General features: G+C 38.1%; 1 protein-coding gene across 2 annotated transcripts in view; it reads right to left on the bottom strand.

Moving 5' to 3' along the window:
- Window positions 1–18397, bottom strand: part of THOC1 (THO complex subunit 1) — a 36443-nt gene extending 18046 nt beyond the window's left edge. For both annotated transcript variants that reach the window (XM_020881765.2, XM_020881766.2), the window contains exons 1-11: window positions 18289–18397; window positions 15798–15871; window positions 15644–15704; window positions 14354–14420; window positions 10359–10477; window positions 9872–9920; window positions 9361–9456; window positions 4130–4212; window positions 3128–3201; window positions 1570–1678; window positions 209–340 (exon numbers count right to left, since the gene is read on the bottom strand). In XM_020881765.2, coding sequence (XP_020737424.1) covers window positions 209–340; window positions 1570–1678; window positions 3128–3201; window positions 4130–4212; window positions 9361–9456; window positions 9872–9920; window positions 10359–10477; window positions 14354–14420; window positions 15644–15704; window positions 15798–15871; window positions 18289–18342 — 918 coding nt within the window. In that variant the 5' untranslated portion in view covers window positions 18343–18397. The remainder of the gene's footprint in view (window positions 1–208; window positions 341–1569; window positions 1679–3127; window positions 3202–4129; window positions 4213–9360; window positions 9457–9871; window positions 9921–10358; window positions 10478–14353; window positions 14421–15643; window positions 15705–15797; window positions 15872–18288) is intronic.
- Window positions 18398–20937: the final 2540 nt, after the last annotated feature.

Raw genomic sequence — 20937 nt, 5'->3', positions numbered from 1 at the left:
ACAAAACAGACAATGCAGAACAATTTCGTTTACCTTTGAAATCAGTCTTACTTATAAAAGAAAAAACAGGACTCTCAAAGTAACATTTATCAGTTTTAACAAAAAATTAAGTCAGAAACTTTTCTACTGTATTTAACTTACAAGGCTATCAGCTAAATTAAAAAAAAAAAATTTCTTACTGTGCTTCATGAAAAACGGAGATTCATACCTTTTCACTTGTTAAAAATTTTGCAAAATATACATGCTCTCCTCCTGTTTTCAATTCTTCCATCTTTTTCCTTGAGGCCTGAGTATCATCTAATTTATAACTCTTAAAAACAGCTAGGACTTCTTCAGAATACTGCAAAATAAAAATGCTAATTAGTTTTATTTGGCACTGTTGCCCAATCACTTGCTTAGTGCTTCACTATATCAAAATAATCTACAATTTATTCCCAGTTAACCATATATGCATTCTGAAGGCACATTAACGAAGAAAAATTATGACATCAAAATAGGATAAAACTATTCTGTGTGAGATTTTATGGTTACTCTAAAACTAGGAATAAGCTCTCTACTTCTGAAGATATGTGATTTCTTAAGTAGTTTGTGTAAGGAGAAAACAGAGAAGGGAATGTTTTGAGAGAATAAAGAAATTTGACAGTAAAATTAGCTGTCTAATCAGCAGTGGGAACTCTCAAGCCTTTTCTGTGCTAAAGACAGCGACCAAATAAAAACAGGATGTCAAACCCTATCCAGTTGAGGGACAATCCCAAGTGATTTCTCACTTGCTATTTAATCTCAATTTGGACAGTTATGTGGAAAAGAAAAAGTACTGCATATAAAATAAAAACTTTATTGCACATAAAACTTTAAAAAGTAACAGAATACACACCATTCTCCTTTTAAAAGCTATACTTATTAACTTTAGATTCTGACTACAACAAAAAGGACAAACTGACCTTTAAGTACAAGAAAAGAAATACAGAGCATTCTTTGGGAAAAAAAAAAAAAAAAAAAGTTGGCAAATTTTTCCTGCAAAAAGTCAGGCAGCAAATATTTTAGACCATATGACTCATCAAATGGTGTCAATTACAACTACAAAAGTCTGCCATTATAGCACAAAAACAATCACAGATAATATGTCAATCGTTGGTGTGGCTGTTTGCCAATATTGTATTAACTTTATTTACAAAAGCAGGCATTAGGCTGGATGTGGTACAAGACCATAGTCTGCAGAGTCCTGTTCTAACAGGATAGACAAAATAATTCTGTGCAAAATAAAGGCAGAATGTAGTCTGCAAACAGTTCATCAATGCATGCTGGCAATACTATGTAAAAAATCAAACCAATATAAAAAACCAAAGCTGTTAACTACTAACCTTTAAATCCTCAAATAATTTATAAACTACTCTCAAAATCAATTGTTTACATATTATTCTACAGCTTATCATCTACATTATGAAACAGGTATGAAAACATAACAGGCAGAAGAACTAAATAGAGAAAAGTATGCTGGACAAGAGTCAAGTTCTGACTGCCATTAGCTATAAAATAATGGGCTCTTGGTACTTTGCAATGGCAACTCACCTTGAGAAAAGTTTTCCATGAGATTTTCTCATAGCATTGCACAGGGTTCCTAAAGTAATCCTGAAGTGACCAAAATTTTCGGTACAGGTTGTAATCAATTGGAATGGAGCTGATAAAACAAATGTTACATTAAATAAATCATTTAAGTCATTTTAGAAATATCTAAATGCTTTAATTTTCCTTGGGGCACAAATCCTTTTAGAAAGCTAATGAAAGCCATGGCCTCTTTCCCCAGAAAAGAATACAAATTCATAAATACTTATATAAACTTTACTATAAATAATTTCAGGGGTTCTCAGACCCTTATTCCATCTTTATCTTCAGTAGTGGAACCCCTGAATTTTGGCTGGATACATTCAGAATTTAAGGCTATGTTCCCAACCTCTCTTGCACCAGATGTGGCCATGTGATTAGATTCTGCCCAATCAGCTGGGAGTGGGAGTCACATGTCCTTTGTGGGCCATTTTTCACCATTTTCCCTTTTCCCTGGCTGGAAGGCAGATGTGATGATGAACCATCCAAGACTACAGGAAAAAGAGCAAATACCCAGGGACAGTGGACTAAGAAGTCAGAAGGAACCCGGGTCCCCAGACGATCTCCCTCAAGAGGGCTACTGTGTCAGCCCTGAAGCACCTGTCTTCAGACTTTTACGTCAGAAAGAATTAATTTCTATGTGGTTTAAACTAATGTTCATTTGACTCTAATGTTAAAAAGTCAAAGGTGCTATACCCCAACCAACACACTAAGCTAGGGAGACCTAGTAGGGAATAAACACATTAGGTACATATCAATTTAGGATTACAAAAATGGCACTACTAGTTCAATCTGGATACATTACAAATCTTCAGTGTGAACACATATTCTTTTAATTTTTAATTTTGCAAGCAATCATTATGCTATAAACTATTTCAACTTTTGATTTTAGAACAGACACTTAGACTTTATATCAGCAAATCCCGTTAAAAATGGTTGTGGTATCAACTATTTCATATCCTCCAATATCTACAAAAATATTTCCACATCACCACTTAAAACTAATTGTCTGTAAACATAATTGCATACTAGCTTATTCCACTCTTTCTGAACTAAACCTTAAAAAGTTGAACCTATGGATTGCAGTTAGCATCTTTGCTAAGCTTCATGTCCATACACATATTCCAAGAAACACTGTAGTTTTTTACGGGAAACAGGAAGTAGGTTTAGTGATCCATACAGCACCATGATCTCAAAGCCATGCTGTGAGAGGGAGAAAGGGAGGAGCTAGCTGCCTGCGGTTGGCTTTTCAAATGTTACGCATCTGTGTAAGGTCGGCTACACTGAAACAACAGACTGTCTGCACACAATTTAGAAACCAACTGATTCAGTCCATTAATGATTTAGGAGTTAAAATTTTAAGACATATACATAAAGTTACAAATAAAAGGAATCTATAAGCATTATTTCCTTCCTCCTTGTCTACATTCTCCTACCTCCTTCCTCTCTGTACTACCTCAGTACTTGGTAAATCATTAAGGTATTTTCTGTGTAAACCAAGAAATCTGAACTTTTAAACACTCACCAAGTTGTTGGAGCTTCATCATCTCCCATTTCACCTTCTTCTACATCCATTCCTTCTTCTCTGTCCTCTGTGTGCTAAATTTTAAAAAATGTACATCTGGTCATAAAGCAGTTGTCAGGCAGAAGAGAATTCTACATGACAGGGATCCAAGAACTCAAGAGCAGTATGACAATAAGATAATCATGAAGATACAGTGTAAAGTTTTAAACCAATACTTTTCCAAATATGGTCAGTAGATTCTCTCCACGAATAGAGAACCTATGGCAAAACATGATTTGGAAATATAGTACACAATGATCTTTTGTGAGAAGTGAGAAGTTCATTAGTACACTAAGGACTCCATGAATCACAGTAACTAACTCTCAAAGGGAATTTAAGTAGTTTTTGTCCCCAACTTTCACTGAACTCTGAAAATCTTCCCCTACTCATACACATAACACTTTTTATCTGGGAACACTTTAGGATATGCTTGGTGTCCAGCTCTATATTGAAAATTTTTAAACAACTAGTTTACATAGACTAGTCCAAGAAATATCTAAAAGATACACAAAGGGGAAAGGAAAAATCTTAAAGTCAGTATCATTTCCAAATTGACAATGATTACAATTAAAGGAATAAATTAAGTAAACTATTCTGATTAATTTAATGTGAAATATTAGTTATATCTAATTAAACAATTTTTAAACTTTATAACTTGCTCCTAAATGAAGAGCAGGTAACGAATGTCCAACAATTTCCCATCTCTGGACTGTTTTCAGTGCCAGGTATGCTCAGTCGGGTCCGACTCTTTGTGACCCCATGGACTGTATAGCCTGCCATGCTCCTCTGTCCATTGAATTTTCTAGGCAAGAATACAGGAGTGGGTTGTTATTTCCTTCTCCAGGGGATCCTCCCAACCCAGGGACTGAATCCATGTCTCCTCTACCACTGTGCTACCTGGGCAGTGCGAGTTACCTCCGGAACAACTTAAAATGTGTTCTGTTGATTTCACATCAGCCTCACCTTCTGACCCAGTGTGCTCTCCTGCTCATTGGTATTGAAAACAGTGACATTTTCCAGATTAAACTGACTCTGCAAGTTAAGACCTATTAAAAAAAAAAAAAGATTTTCAAAGCAAACCCAAATACCTGAACCAGTTTAAGAATACAACTTTGTTGTCATGTAACTAAAATATATAAAATGATAAATAACTAATTAAGCAAAAGATCAAGTCAGAAATAATATCACACTTGATTTTCAAATTCTTTCTAAAATTCATTTCTTGAAGGTGCTTTTAGAGTACGCAGAATTCTATACATACTAATACAGATATAGTTGATCTGTTATTTATGAATATTCTAGAACAATTTTACAGAATGCTTTATGTACTAATTTATGACTTTGCTGAAGCACAATCAGAAATTGTATTACTCAGATAGTATAAATGTGTAATGATGTTTATAAAAAAAGTTATAGTGAGAGCTGTGTTTCTGTCAGGGAAAGAAGTTAGAAATAAGCAGGTCTATTGGTGCGAGATTAGACTCACAAGTTATCAGTCACTATGATATCACTGTATTGTTTTTGGTCATTTAAAAAAAATGTAGACAGATAACAGCAATAACGATGCATATGTATATGTTAGTATTTATACATATCTTTCCAAGCTCTGTGCACTGAGATGGCTTAGAAGCAATGATATTCTAGTAACAATTAGCGTATCTAGGGCCCAGATCTTGTCTTTTAAATACGATTTTAAAAATAAGACAAATCAGGCTCTTTGGAGAAGTGGCTGAGAAGGAAAAATACATGATGCATCTGGACTATCCTTTTATATCAGAAATGCATGAAAGAGAACCCAATGGGGAGAACTTGAACAATTTGAACAAATAATGATATTGAGATTATAATTCAAATAAAATAAATATTCATGAATTTCATTTTGAAATAGATGATTGAACTGATAAGTAAACAAGGGGGAAGACACAATTGCTTTTCGTTTTTTTTTTTTTTTGCTGCATTGTATGGCTTGTGGGAATCTTAGTTCTCTGACCAGGGATCAAACCTGGGCGCTCAGCAGTGAAAACTCAGCGTCCCAACCACTGGTCCGTCAAGGAATTCCAGAGACAAGTCTTCTTTAGAGGAGAATTCCAATCCATAAATGTAGAAGGTATGAAAGAGACAGAAAATCACCACCAGGAAACCTAATAATAATTGCTATAAGCAAGATCCACTGATGAATGCTACTCAACTCAGTGGGCAAAGATCTAAAGAGAAAAAGAATATTTGCATAGCCTCAAAGTATCTCCCTCCAAATATTTATTAATTACAAAGGGGAAAATAGTAGCTTTGTAGCAGAGAAATATGGTGATCAAGGATACCCTCTTAATTAGGTGATCAAAGATAATATCCCCAGTAAAAAGACACATCAACACCATGCTGAAACAATGCACTGAGAAAAGCACATCACCTCTGCGGTCTCCTTCCGCAAATCCACAATTGCAATCTAACTATGAAAAACACCAGACAAACATAAATTGAAGGGCATTCTACAAAATACCTGACCAGGACTCTTCAGAACTATCACGGTCATGAAAAAAACTGCAAAGGCTGAGGAACTGTCACTGACTGGAGAGATTAAAATGAAATCACAACTAAATGCAGGATCCTGCACTGGATCCTTAAACAAAAAAGAAAGCAGTGATAACACTGATACGGTCTAAATAAAGTACTGCACCAATGCTGATTTCTCAGTTTTGATAAATGCATATAGTATGTAAGAAGTTAACATTAGGTGAGGCTATTCAGGTACTTTATAGTATCTTTACATATACATATACTCTAGACTTTAAGTCTAAAACTATTTTAAAACAAAAAGCTTTTTTTTTTTTAAAAAAAAGAAAAACTAGTATGCTAGATGAAGTCATTAAGCTAGTGAATGAACTTGGCTCACCATCTGTATTAATTACTTAGAACATCTTTGTCTATTCTCTATTACTCAACAGCACATGACATAATTCTCCATCGGGTTAAAAATTTCAGTTACACTTAACTAAATTTAATGGATAAACTACATGCTAAAACAGCTTTCTAAAGGTCTTGGGATATAGTCTACTGACTCTTCAGCATCTACAAACACAAGAAAAGAAAAAGTACTACAAGAAGGTATCCCGAAATGCCAACCTAGCTTATGTTAGTAAGGATGTTTGGAAACTGGGAGACACTTGCATCAATGATAAGACTGTAAAATGAAGCAGCCACTTTGGAAAACAGTCTAGTGGCTCGTCAAGATCTTAAACATAGAGTTACCACGTGATCCAGTAATTCTACTCTTAGATATACCTCCAGGAGAAATTAAAACAGTTACCATATGACCCATCAATTCCATTCTATGTATATGCCCAAGAGAAGTGAAAACATACATCCACACAAAACTTGTACACAAATGTTCACAGCAGCATTATTCACAATAGCCAAAAAGCAGAAGCAACTCAAATGTCCATTAACCGAAAAATGGATAAACAAACTGCAGTCTATCCACACAGAGAATATCCTTCAGTTGTAAAAAGGAATTAACTACTGATACATACATCACAGATGAATCTTGAAGATGTTAAGTTAAAAAAGCTTGTCACAAAAGACCACATACTGTATTATTCCATTTTTTTAAATGTCTAGAATAGGAAAAATCCAGAGATGAGTAAGTAGATGCATCTATTCTTCGGGGCCTGGGAGAGAGGGCAGGGATGGGGGTAAGTGCAGAGTGACAGTTAGAGGGCACAGGGCTCCTACGGGAGGAGAAATGTTCTGAAATCAGCTGCGGTGATGACTGCACAACCCTGTGAATATACTAAGAAAACAGAAAATCGCATATTTTCAATGGAGAACTATATGGTATGTGAATTCACATCTCAGTAAAGCTGTTAAAAAATATAAAAAGTTGAGCTTCCAGTAACAGAAGGCTAATAATTAACTAGCTAATTAACAATTCAGATTAATCCTCTCACTAAGGACAGCTACAAACTTGGATCAATTAATTCTATAAATTCTTAGAGTATAAACCCTGTTCACAGCATTGTTTTAAACAATGAAATAGAAAAATTGTTTTTTTGTAAAAACTGTAAAGAGCTAACGTTCAGTGAGGAATATATGGCAAAAAACCAAGGCAGGAAGAAAGATAAGCAATGCAGTGTCAGCACTCAAAGCCTTTGCGTCTGTCAAACAGGAAGAATCAGTTGCAAAACTGAGCCACTCTTTAGCAGCTTCCTGAAGTAAGGATGTTAAAAACAAATCTAAGGAAGGTGCAGAATCTAATAAATCCTACCCCAACCATCTTCTAGGCTGGGACGCACAGGGTTACGTCCTCAAGTAGGGATGAACCAAACTGCAGCCCAGCGCCAAGTCTTCTCGATGACCTAAGCAATCACAGACCCTGAGTTGGGCTAGATGAAGGTAAGCTTACACTAGTCGTAGCACCTTCTAGGGTGCCTGGCAGGTCATGAAAGCTCTCTCTGGAGAAAGGTATCTAACCCAGGCCTCCAAATTATTCTTTCTAATATCTTCTCAAACATAACATCAAACGCTAACCAGAAACACGAAAGAGGTAAGACACCATGAGTGAGAAACAGGCACAAGAGTGAGTGAGAAAGAGCCACAAAGACTTAAGACACTGGCGTTATCAGACACATAAATAAAGTGACAACGCTCACCCTGGTGAGACAATTAAAAAACAAGTTTGAGAATAGCAGGGAGTAAGAAACTAAAAAGTGACACAGCAGACTGAAAAAAAGACTTTCTAGAAATGAAATGTACAGTTACTGAAATTAAGAACTCATTTTCAGCAGATTATTCATAGATGAACAGAGAAGTAGTAAACTAGAAAACATTTCTAAAGAAATCATACAGAATGTGAAGGAAAGAGACAGAGATGAAAAATGCAGCAAGTGTAAGAGACAGACGAGGTATAGAATGTTAACTAGAGTTCCATAAAGAGAAAGCAGCATACACAATATCTGAAGAAATAGCAGCTTACATTTTTACAAAGTGGATGAAGGACAACCAATACATAAACTCAAGATGCCCACAAATCTGAAGAATGATAAATTTTAAAAATCCATGCTTAGATACATTATATAAAACTGAAAAACCAAAAACCCCACAAACAAAAATTAAAAGAAAAAGAAAATTTCAAGACCAGAGAAAAAAACAAAACAAAACTAGACTATCTTCAAAGGAGTTAGACTCACATCTGACTCCTCTCTAGAAGACAAAGGCAAAGTAATGATGACCTTCCACTAAATGAAATCCTATATCCAGTGCCAACCTACAAGTTCTATACTTCAACCACTCTATCTAATCTTCAACCATTCTTCAAGAGTAAAGAAATAAAGATTTTTCAGACAAAACAAAATTTGCACTAAAGTCTAAAGACTAATAGTCACAGATAGAGGATCAGAAATACAAGTTGTAAATACAATGGTAAATTGAAATTAATCCTGACCACATTTAAATAAGAGGAAAGAAAAAAAGCAGAGATACAGCAGGACAAAAAGAAAGTCACAGGTAATTTTGCCACTGCTAACACACACTATAGGTCTTAACATAAGCAGGCACTGTTGTAAGCTCTTCCATATTTTAACTCATTTAATCCTTACAACAACATGTGAAGTAGGTGGTAGATTAGCTGATATTAAGGAAGGGGTGACTGAGGCAGATAGACAGTTAAAATCTGGCATATCGGAACAGACTGTGGAGGGCTCGAGGACACTGCCATGCTTCACTTTTGGAACCGAACAGTGGTTACCCAACTATTTGCTTCATAATTATTATACTATATACTTATTTATGCACTTTCATTCTACTGTTATATTTCACAATGATAAAAGAAACAAACAAAAGTAAATGTGACTAAACAGTAGTGACTAAAGAAGAAAATGGAAGCAGAAAAACTGGTAAGTATTAAGAAATGAAATAAAAACATGATTCATGGCTACATATTTCAGTGTGATTCAACTGTACATTATTATTAATAAGCTTTGAACTTGAAGAATCAATGGCTTTATTTGAGTGTTACCTGTATTATACACTGGAACAGGTACAGCTATTTACAAGTAAAAGAAAATCAAGCGACAATTTCCTATGCTATCTTTCAACTTTTTAGAATCTTTTTTTTTTTTTTTTAATTATCATGGTATATTCCAGTCGATGAAAAACAGGTAAAAATTTTCCTGCAAAGCAATTTATGTACAAAAGCTCACCTGATTTCTCAGATAAAGGGAAAAGCCTGGCCAAAAAGAGCTGAATTCGTCCACAGAAGACTGTATTCTGGGATTTTGATAATCTTCGTAGGAGATCTAACAACAAATGGAAATGGAGACAAAGGTTACACAGAAGAGATCATTCTATATTTATTACAATATACCCAAGTGTCTTAACCAGTTCAAAAGTATTTTCCTAAAGCAGTAGTTCTCAAAATGGGGGTAGAAACTATTTTCTGTCACAAAAAAAGGACTAGAAAATTAAAAATAAAGAGTTTAACATGAGCAAGATAAACTTTATTCAACTTTTTGGTTTTCATTAAGTTTATGCTTAGAACAGGAATAGATAAATTTAAAGCAAATGATCAGTTTTAATAAATCAGACTGCTATTTTAAAATGAAGATACAGTCTACTTAAAAAAAAATTTATAACCTGTGTTTAATTCAACAACCTGGTTTCCCGGCCATATTTCCTTCTTAAAAACCAATCATTTACTGATGAGTTACTTACCATTGCACATACGTAGTAAATAATTTTTCCCAGCAGAATAGAATGTATTCTGAAATTAAAGACAGAAATTATTACTATTGTTCTGAAGTTGGTGCACATTCTTCAATAGTAAGTCATAGGAAGTAAGATTTTACAGAACACTAGTATGTGCTGAGAATCTACTATGTCACTTTCACTTTTTCCAAGCAAATAACATTTTTAATGAAATATTTTCAAACATACAACAAATACGATTCTAAGTAACTTTTAAAACATGTAAAAGTGTGTGTTTTCAAGGTAACTGTTTCTACTCAAATTTTGTACTGTCATTTTTTTCTCCATGTGACTCTTACTTGGCTTTTCCAAGTTTGTCTTTATAATTCTCATAAAGACAAACTTTTTAGCAATCAGCAGTCAGAAATAAAAGTAAGAAACAAAACAAACTACCCCCAGAACTCTAGATCTATAGAAAGCTAAAGTTAGTGGAAAAAGAAACTAAGGCACTTACCGATTTCCAAGTAGCAACATTTCTTTCCACAAAAGTGAATATTGTGTCACACTGATCCAAAGGAAGACAGTCCAAAACATCTCCCAACAATACAAAAGGTGTAGATGCCGTACAAATACCTTCAAGTGGAGCACAAGCCAATTTAAAAGTTTAAAATACGGCTGAGTAAAAGAGCTCATGTAAAAAATTTTGAAGATAATCTTAAAGGTACACTTTGTCAATCCTAACAAGGCTGTGAAAGGCAAGAAACAGAAGCAACCTACAAGTCCCCAAGCAGGATATACTTAAGTTCATTTAAGTTTTGGTATGTGATGATAATCACCCTTATAACCCTTCTAGAGCATTTACTATATGTCAGTGCTTCATATACACTAATATGTGTAATTCTCATAACCCTATGAGGTAGAAAACATTATCTCCAGTTTACAGAGTGGGAAAACTGAGACACAGAGAAGTTAAATAACTTGCTCAAGATCATAGAGCCAGTAAGCAGTAGAGCTGGGATATGAACCCAGGCAGTCTGGCTCCACAGTCTATTTTCTTCACCACTAAGCTATTCAAAAGAATATAATGCAGCCAATTAAAAATGATGGTTATGATGACTATAATAACTTGGAAAATGCTTATGATATAATGTCAAGTGAAAAAGGCAGAGTTCAAAACTGTATGGATATTATGGTTATAACAATAAAATCTATTAAAAAGACTAGAAAAACTAAAATCATATACCAAAATAAATGGTAGTTTTTTAAAGTAGAAGAACTGGGACTACTATTTTCCCCTTTCCTCATTTCCAAATGTTCTCTAATAATGCTAAATTTAAATTGTCTTGGTCATTTGAAAAGATCTAGTTCAAAAAAGATAACAAAAAGGTTTGATACTAATTTCAGTTCTTACTATACTTTTAAAATAATACTGTCGTTTCAAAGGAAAAATTGGTCAAATAAAAAGTTATGTCTAAATTCAATCTTACTAAAGCAATAAACTAAAGACTTCAAGGTCATCTAGGCTAGTTAAAAATGAAGGTCATCTAGGCTAGTTAAAAATGCTTTCATCCCCCTGATCATTCTTCTTTCTATTTTTAGGTAATAGATACCAATACTTGTTAAGGGTTTAGGAAAAGTAGCTATTTCAGCATGGTATGTAAAAAAGTATCTAGGGGCACTATTAGCCCCTAACACTGCATTCACACAGTGGTTCAGAAACCGGAAGCAGTATTTCCAGCTCTGTGCTGCACTGGAAAGATCATAGCTGGAATGTAGTATGAGGGATACTGTCTAGAACCAGTGAGGCATAAAGCTGCAAAGTTCAACTCAATGCAACGGAAATCTGATCATCAGAACCAGCTAACAGAAATCAAATGGTGAGCTTCATCAACGGGAGCAGAGGATGACCCCCTGCCCAGGATGTTATGGAGAGGAGACAGGCCAGGCCAGAGACAAGACTGAACCGGATGACCTCCAAAGTCCTTTATAACACTTAGATTTGTGATACTTTGTGTCCTGTATACCCAAGAGATTAGAGTGCATACTCCCTGCCCTTAGTTGAAGTATAATTTGGCAAAATAACACACATTTAATAATTACAGAACTTAAGAAAATTACCTAGATTCCACTCTCAAAGATTCAATGAAACTGAGTGAAAGCCCGGTAGGCTCATTTAAAATGGAGATTCACTGGTGATTCTGATGAGCTGGGTGATAACATGATTTCCCAACACTGTCACAACCTGTGTCCCAGCCTCTATGCTGCCCTCTGAGCTTCATCTTAACCTTAGCCACAGACACCCCCTCCTGAGTTCCCAACATCTTGCTATGTTCAAGTCTGCATAGTTTTGTTTACAATGTCTTCTGCCTAAATAGGCTTCTTCGTCTCTATCACATGGTAAATTCCTACTCAGTCTTTCAAAGCATAGAGTACATACTGCATCTAAAAAACTCTTCTGGTACTTTTGTGTAGGCTACCACATCTCTGCTTCTGAAAGCACACTGTACATAAATTATAGTACTTATCATATCCAAACTGTTTATTTTTGTTATGTAGACTATGAGCTTTTTAAAGGTAGGCATTTTTGAAGGTTCTCACCAGTGGAGAGTCTGACACAACAGAAGCTCAATAAATATCTGCCAAGTTGAGTTTAACAAAACATGTTTATGGACAATTTGAAAATCTGTCACATAATAAACAATACAATAATATTGCTCTCAAGAAGAAATTTTTCCCATCAAATTAAAATAAAGAGGTATTTAAACTTTTATTCATGGCTCAACTGAGTTCTTAAGTCCCTATCTTTCTCAAATAAAGTAAAAGTTTTAAACACAGACTTTGTATAACTTCAAGCATTTGCCAGCAAAGGTCCATCTAGTCAAAGCTATGGATTTTCCAGTAGTCATGTATGGATGTGAGAGCTGGACCATAAAGAAAGCTGAGCACCAAAGAATTGATGCTTTTGAACTGTGGTGTTGGAAAAGACTCTTGAGAGTCCCTTGGATAGTAAGGAGATCCAACCAGTCAATCCTAAAGGAAATCAGTCCTGAATATTCATTGGAAGGACTGATGCTGAAGCTGAAGCTCCAGTACTTTGACCACCTGATGCGAAGAACTGGAAAAACCAATTTGAAGAGCCATTGGAAAAGACCCTGATGTGGGGAAAGATTGAAGGCAGGAGGAGAAGGGGACGACAGAGGATGAGATGGTTGGATGGCATCACCAACTCAATGGACATGAGTTTGAGCAAACTCCAGGAGTTAGCGACGGACAGGGAGGCCTGGCATGCTGCAGTCCATGGGGTTGCAAAGAGTAGGACATGACTGAGTGATTGAGCTGAACTGACTGAAGCATTAAAAACATTACCAGTTTACAAGAGTATCATATCAGGATAATCAATGAATGAAGTAGATGCTGCAAACTGACTGGAACTGGCAAGGAACACTGCATTGCAGTACTCGTTAGAATATGCTTAATAAATGAATGATGAATAAGCATTTCATATAAGTTTAACTCCTAAAGCCAAAATTTATGAACTACTTAAGTTCACAAAATTGCTTGTGGCTACACTGGAAGATCACTTTTACCTGGTATGTTTCAGTTTTTGTAGGAATAAGTATCAAAATAATAAATATGCGAATAGTGCTTTGCAGATTAAAAGACACTTTTCACATAAACTATATGAATAAATCAAAGGAATATTTTAACCAAACTAATCAAAAGAGTACTGATGAACTACTTTTTCATTGCTTCTTTATGCAAATATTTAATGAGCTACTACTGTGTATTAGTCACTGTGTACTCACTACATGCCTTTTTAAAAGTCTGCTGAAACTACCTCCTACTAAACCTGGCCCATCTTAACCATCCTCTACCTAATTTTCCTGCCAGCAGTTTCTCGCCACCCCATGCCTTTCCCATAGGTACTCTTTAGCACAGCATACAAAGCCCTTTACAAATGATCACCTTCCTGTTTCTATCCTCATGGTTCTCATCATCCTCTCAGCATTCTGCTCCAGTTTTTTTTACAGCCCTTACACCCCAGCTCCTATGTTACAGTTTTCTTTCTAGCCCATCCTGGTCCCTTCAGCTTCTGAAGTTTAAAGAACCACTTCAACTACACTTCAGTCCCACTTCAATTACCCCCAATAAGATATTTACATGTGTTTCCTTCATGAACCACTAGGTTCCTTATAGGCAGGGAATATGTTTTATTCACTACTGAATCTCCAAGTCCTAGCTCAGTACCAGGCACACAGTAGATGCTCAATAAATAGGCACTGGATGAACGAAGGAAGTGGAGAACAAAGAATGTCAGTGTGCACTGTATACTTGTGACAAGAAACAACTGTGAGTTAATTTCAGTGGGACTTCTTGGCAAGGGGGATAGGTAGGCAGAACTTGAAAAATGAACAAAATCAACTAGGTAGAGAGGTATGGGGAGAATATGTTTTCAATACAGCATGTCATGTCCAGGATTATTTTAAAACCAAACCAAACCATACTTACCTTCAGTTACTCCCCCAATAGCAAGAGAAATAATAGCTAAAACGTTTTCACATGATGAATGATTTATCTACCAACAAAGGAGAAAACAACTTAATTTAGGAACCAGAATTTAGACTAATTTGATAATAAGAAAAACATACCCTCTGACATTAAATTGATTATCACAAACACTGGATAAAGATATTTCTCACAGAGGATAAAATTACTAAGAATATTTTAAAAATGAATGATAAGAGCCCTAACTGTAGAAGTATATTAAATAAATAAGCAGCAGGTGATTCACTTAAAATCCAAGAGCCTTGGGAAGATGGTTACATTGCATGATTAAGCCTGTAAGCTAATCATGTAAAGATGCGCTGAGGCCATTAAGTCCCTCAAAGGCAGCAGACAAAAGGCTGGGCCAGGGGGATTAACTGCACTAGTGCATCAATATGTCTTGGGGAGAGTTTTATTAATAATAGAAGAGAGATGATGCTTAGGTTTGATAACATCATAAAAAAACAGCATTTATTGAGTGTTTATTAAGTGCCGTTTTACGCAACCCCGAAAAAATGGTGTTTCCTCTCTTACAAACGAAACTGAGGCTCAAAAAAGCAAGGTAACCTTGCTCAACGCCTAACAACAGGTGATTAGGTCTGAAGAAGAGGAAAGAATGAATATAGAACTATCCTAAAGAAAGGGACACTGTTTTATGGCCTCTGGAAAAGAATCTAGCTTCTTGGGATCCAAGCTTTGCTAAATGAAGAATAAGCTGTTGGAACTTTTCCTTTCATTTGGGTGTTCCACTAATGGTACACAAAGTCAGATTTTTCACGTTTAAATTTCTGTACTGAAGTTGGATAGGCTCTTGTTATCTATTACTAACTGAGAAGGAGGATGCTGATAAGGAAAATGAGGGCCTGGAATCCGTGCTGAACATCCTTGGACTAGACTTCTCCTCCACTCCAGGATGTGTCGCTGTTCACACAGCAAAGACAGGGCCCATCTTCAAGTTCTAGTTCTTGCTCAGGAAGACCTCATGTCAACTTTCCTTATACATATTCAATGGCAGAGGGCTCTGCTAATTTATTAAACCAAACTTTTAAATTGCACCTATGCTATCAAAACCCTTATTCATTATGTAACTCCTATGCTGACTATGACCAAGTTAGGTTTCACAGACTAAGAAGTTCACTCCAGAAAAAAAGTCATAGTTAAATATCTATCCTAAGAATAAAAGCAAATGAAAAAATAATATTTACTAATCTGCCAGCAAAATTTTAACAATAAATAAAGGAAAAACATACTTACAATTTCTTCTTCTAGAACACCTCTAAAAGCCTGGTCAAGGGTACATTTTTTTTCATTTTCACTATTAAAAACAAAAAACACCTGCATTTTTAAAACAGCTCAGGGTAAGTATAAAGATTTCAATAAGCCCATGTCATGGATATTAATGCCTTACCTGCCAGGTAACTGGCTAAAGGTATTCAACAAGGGCTTGATATTTTTGTTGTTCAGGGCCTCTCTCGTAGATTTCTAGAAGAAAAAAAAAAAAGCACATAAGTTGAAAGAGTTTTTTGTTCACTGAAAAACACACCACTCATTAATTGTATGTCTAACTAAAAAATGTTTCTGAGAAAAATTACTTGTCAGTCATTTCAGCAGTAATTCTCATTCAAATGCTACTTACTCATCACTTGAAGCTTGTCGAGAGCTTCCAAGCTCAGTTTTCTCATTCCAGGTTTTCCCTCCTACCTTTCGTTTAAATATGCTATTCATTCTGCTTTAAAAATGGCCCCTTATTTACAGGTTTTGTTTCACAGCTTCCTCTAAAGGTCCTTAATAATGTTATCCCACTCAATCTATCCAACCTTATTTCCCAGTAACCCCAAACACATACTGTCCACTAGGCTCTAGCCATTTTTCCATCATTTTCTATCAAGTTCACTCTACTGTATCCATGCACATTGTTCTTCCCACATGCTCATGCAAATTCTATCCATTCTTCAAGACCCAACAAAAGTCCTACCTCCTCTAGGTAGTTGCACAGCAGTCCCTGACATCAAGTAAACACTGATGTCTTAAAGTACTAAACCTGCTGACTGTCACAAAGTAGACGTAAGTGGAAAGGAAAAATACTGCCAAGTCATTCACTCTGTGAAAATTCACATACACTTAGAAAATCACCTTGTTACCTCACAGGAGTTACATTTATACTGGAAATGGTCCATTCCTGGCTCTGTGAATAGGCTGTGTAATCTTGGTGCATGCAAGTTCAGTGGTGTCTGACTTTTCGTGACCTCATGGACTGTACCCCGCCAGGCTCCTCTGTTCATGGGATTCTCCTGGCAAGAATACTGGAGTGGGTTGTCATTCCCTTCTCCAGGGGATCTTCCCCACCTGGGCAATGAACCCACGTCTCCTTCGCCTCCTGCACTGGCAGGCGGATTCTTGATCACTGCACCACCTGGGACGTTCATAATCTAGAGCATACCCCTTTGTCCCTGTGATTCATTTTCCTCACCAGTTACATATATGGATTGTTGTAGATCCTTATTACCACCAGCAGCAGTGGCATTACCTGAGAACTTGTTAGAAATGCAGACTCTCAGGCCCCATTCCTACTGAACCAGAATCTCATTTAACAAGATCTCCAGGTGATCCCAACCCATGCTCAATCTTAAGAAGCACCGGGGTGGATGATCTATTAAACGGTCCCTTCCAGGACTGATAGGACCTTGGATACACCTAACAATTTCTCCTCACAGAATTTCAGAAAATTAGGGACGAATACAGTCAAACGACTTAGAACAAGGTTCTTCATTTGGTGATGGGCAACATAAAAAGAATACTAAGTCTGAAGTCAGGAAAAACAGTGAAGCAAATCATTTAACTTTTATGCTTTCAAACTGTGGTACTGGAGAAGACTCCGGAGAGTCCCTTGGACTGCAAGGAGATGAAAGCAGTCAACCTAAAGGAAATCAACCCTAAATATTCTTTGGAAGGACTGATGCTGAAGCTCCAAACTTTGGCCACCTGATGCGAAGAGCTGACTCACTGGAAAAGACCCTGATGCTGGGAAAGACTGAAGGCAGAAGAAGGGTGTGACAGAGGACGAGATGGTTGGGTGGCATCACCGACTCAATGGACATGAGTTTGAGCCTGCTCCGGGACATGGTGAAGGGCAGAGAAGACTGGCATGCTGCAGTCCATGAGGTCGCAAAGGGTCGGACACAACTTAGCGACTGAACAACAACAAAGGCGGGGGCTGGGGGGCGGGCTGTCTCAGTTTCTATCTCATCTACTGCGGATAATTAAACACCCTACTTCACAGGGCTATTTTGAGTTAAATAAGCTAACATCAAAACGGTCTGTAAAGTGTTTCCCCAAATGCTTAAATTACTGTTCCCCAAGGCGGAAGAATAAAATGACAGCTGACACCCCTTCCCAAGCTGATCAGTTTGCCTCGCCCCACTTAGGACCGTCCTCAACGATCTCTAAGGAGTGAGATACAAAGGGTTAAAGGGTGATGAATAAGCGGCGAGAACCACCTGGCAGTTAGGAAGCGGGACGGGAGCCGGTTCTCTGGACTAAAACCATTCCCGCCTTCCCTCTAGAGCAGCCCCCTGCCAGTTCTGGAAACACCTGCCTGGCTAAGCGAGCACCGCAGAGGAGCAGGACCCAGAGGTAGTCTGCGGGTGAGCCCTCCACTCAGGTCGCAGGGTCCCGGGACCCGCTGGCGGAAAGGAGGAGGCGGACCGCAGAGGACTCGTGGAAGAGGCAGGTAGGGCGCCTTTATCGCCTCCCCAGCCCACGACGGGGCCGGGAACCCGTCGCCGAGGCGCAACGCCTCTGTCCCCGCTTTACTCCAGTGCTAAATTCGAGTAATTTCAGGGAGAGGAAAGCAACACATAGCGTTCGGCCGGGGCCGCGCCCACCCGCCCGCAACTCACCGTAAACCGCGTCCGCGCTTCGGGCAAACTGAAGAGCGGCGGCGTCGGAGACATCTTCTTGGCTGCGCGTGCCCGCCACTTCGTCGCGGCGCCCGGCGATGACGTCAGGCCGGGAGCAACGAGAGTGCCGGCTCCGTGCACGGCTAGAGCGGCTTGTGGGCGCAGGGGCGGGTCCGGTGGCGGATGGGAGCTTCCCTGGTGACGGAGGTCGGGCGGGCTCTGGGAGCCAGGATTAGCCAGCCACTCAGTGCCCGATCCGGGTTCGTGGGTAACAACTCATGGGGTGACTGCAGACGCGCGGCCTCGCCCTGTGCACTCTGCGGGTTACAAGCCGGGACGCGCGGGCTCTTGGCGGGGGTTTTCCTGGTTTGGGAAGTCGGGTGAATGGCGGCTGGTTACGGCTCGATGGGCCGCGAGGGAAGGTAGTCGCCGTCTGAGAACCCGAGTCAGGCGGCTTCTCCGGGAGCTCCGGGCTGGGGAGGTGACGGCAGTGGCCGTCGGATCAAAGTCCTTCTTCCCGAAGGAGTGGTCCCAGCTCCGGATTCGCGCATCTGCCTTGCAGGGCACGGGCCCTGAAGCTCAGGTGCAGTTCCATCTTCTGAGAAATAAAAATAATACTTGTATCCCTGGGCTGTTGAGGAGCGTGAATGAAGTCATGAATGCAAGCGTGGCTTGTGTAGCAATGTAATGTGTGGGGATTCGTTCATTTTGCTGGCAGATAGAGGGCTCTACTGAATGAGGAAGATCGTGGAGGAACGCAGTACTCGGCGCTGATTGGATAGCCGGGGGCGCCAAATCCCGGGGTTAAGGCACCTGTTGCAAGACCTAGTCTTCTGCCCGGTTTCCTCCCTCGTCTCCGCTCACTTGGCCAATGAGAAGCCAAGGGGCAGTTGTCTTTCCGTTGTAATTATGCGGTGGGGAAAGAAGCACTGACCCAAACACTTCCTGCCAACTCTTACTACCTGCACGTGTTTCTAAATGAAAGCCTGGCGCGCTGTACCTGGTTCCCTTCGTGGATATCCAGCTAGAGTAAGGACGCTAACAAAAATAGAGCTTTGCGTAATCTTGTCCCTAAGTGGGAATTGTGAACAGTGATGGCTACCTGGAGCGTTGCAGGTTTTTTTTAGAATCAATAGAATCGTTTAGGTTTGATTGTACAACGTACGTTGCCAAATTGCCCAGATCAGCTGGTATTAACTGATTTAATAGGTAGCTGATGTAATCGGATTGTTATCATACTATGGATGATTATTAACTATGTGGAGCACAGCTAAAGTAAATAAAATTTACGCAAGAGATAAATATATGTGTGTGTGTATATATATATATATATAGATATATATATATATTTTTTTTTTACAAAAATCCAAACGGAAGAAGAGCTTGAGTTTGTTGATGCATCCATCAAAGTCTAGAATTTAAATTAGCCAAAGACTTAGAATTGTGGAGTTTTTTTAATCACACATTTGCTGTGCACCTGTGCTCTCTATAGGCAATGGACAGTATTTCTTGAATGAATAGTAACTATACGTTTGAATGACCAAAATAATATAGATTAATTGCTGTTTTGAGGAGCTGGCAATAAGACAAGGAAATAGGCATTGCAATTTTAAAAGATACTCATCAAAAATCACTACCAGAGAAATGTTTTAGCGTTTAGATCGTAAAAATGCCTTGTAATTCCCAAGCACTTAACGTGTAAGATATTTGATCCTCTAAATGATATTTTAAGGTGAGTAACACAGCTGTTGTGCTCATTTTACACATGAGGAAGCAAACTCAAAGAGATAGGGTTCCTGATAGAAGTAATTGGCCAAATGAGACTACCCATGGGTTTTGATTAGGATTTTTGCGCTCTTTACTGTTACAGTGTCTGTAACTAATAGTCAAGTTTTATTGAGTACCTTCTATGAGCCAGACACTTTCCTTGTATTATCCCTCCTCCTTAGCATGACATTGTACATAACAGGCTTGTTTGTTCTGGGTCATATGTCTAGAGAAAGCTGTTTAGAATTTGAACCCCTAACTTTAATCCCAAAGCTTGCATTTTTCTTGAATCTTAACCCATAAATCTTTACAAAGCTATGGACCTGGTTAATGTCTCATAAATTATTCCTTATAATTAGAGAAGGGTAAGGATCGTGAAGAGGAACTAAAAAGCCTCTTGATGAGAGTGAAAAATTTGGCTTAAAGCTCAGCATTCAGAAAACTAAGATGACATCTGGTCCCATCACTTCATGGGAAATAGATGGGGAAATAGTGGAAACAGTGTCAGGCTTTATTTTGGGGGGCTCCAAAATCACTGCAGATGGTGATTGCAGCCATGAAATTAAAAGACACTTACTCCTTGGAAGGAAGGTTATGACCAACCTAGATAGCATATAAAAAGCAGAGACATTACTTTGCCAACAAAGGTCCGTCTAATCAAGGCTGTGGTTTTTCCAATAGTCATGTATAGATGTGAGAGTTGGACTATGAAGAAAGCTGGGCACTGAAGAATTGATGCTTTTGAACTGTGGTATTGGAGAAGACTCTTGAGAGTCCCTTGGACTGCAAGGAGATCCAACCAGTCCATCCTAAAGGAGATCAGTCCTGGGTGTTCACTGGAAGGACTGATGTTGAAGCTGAAACTCCAAACTTTGGCCACCT

The sequence above is a fragment of the Odocoileus virginianus genome, chromosome 22 (assembly GCF_023699985.2).
Source record: "Odocoileus virginianus isolate 20LAN1187 ecotype Illinois chromosome 22, Ovbor_1.2, whole genome shotgun sequence".
Lineage (NCBI taxonomy): Eukaryota > Metazoa > Chordata > Mammalia > Artiodactyla > Cervidae > Odocoileus > Odocoileus virginianus.
Note: the sequence above shows the minus strand (reverse complement) of the source record. Positions and strands in the feature narration are given on the sequence as shown.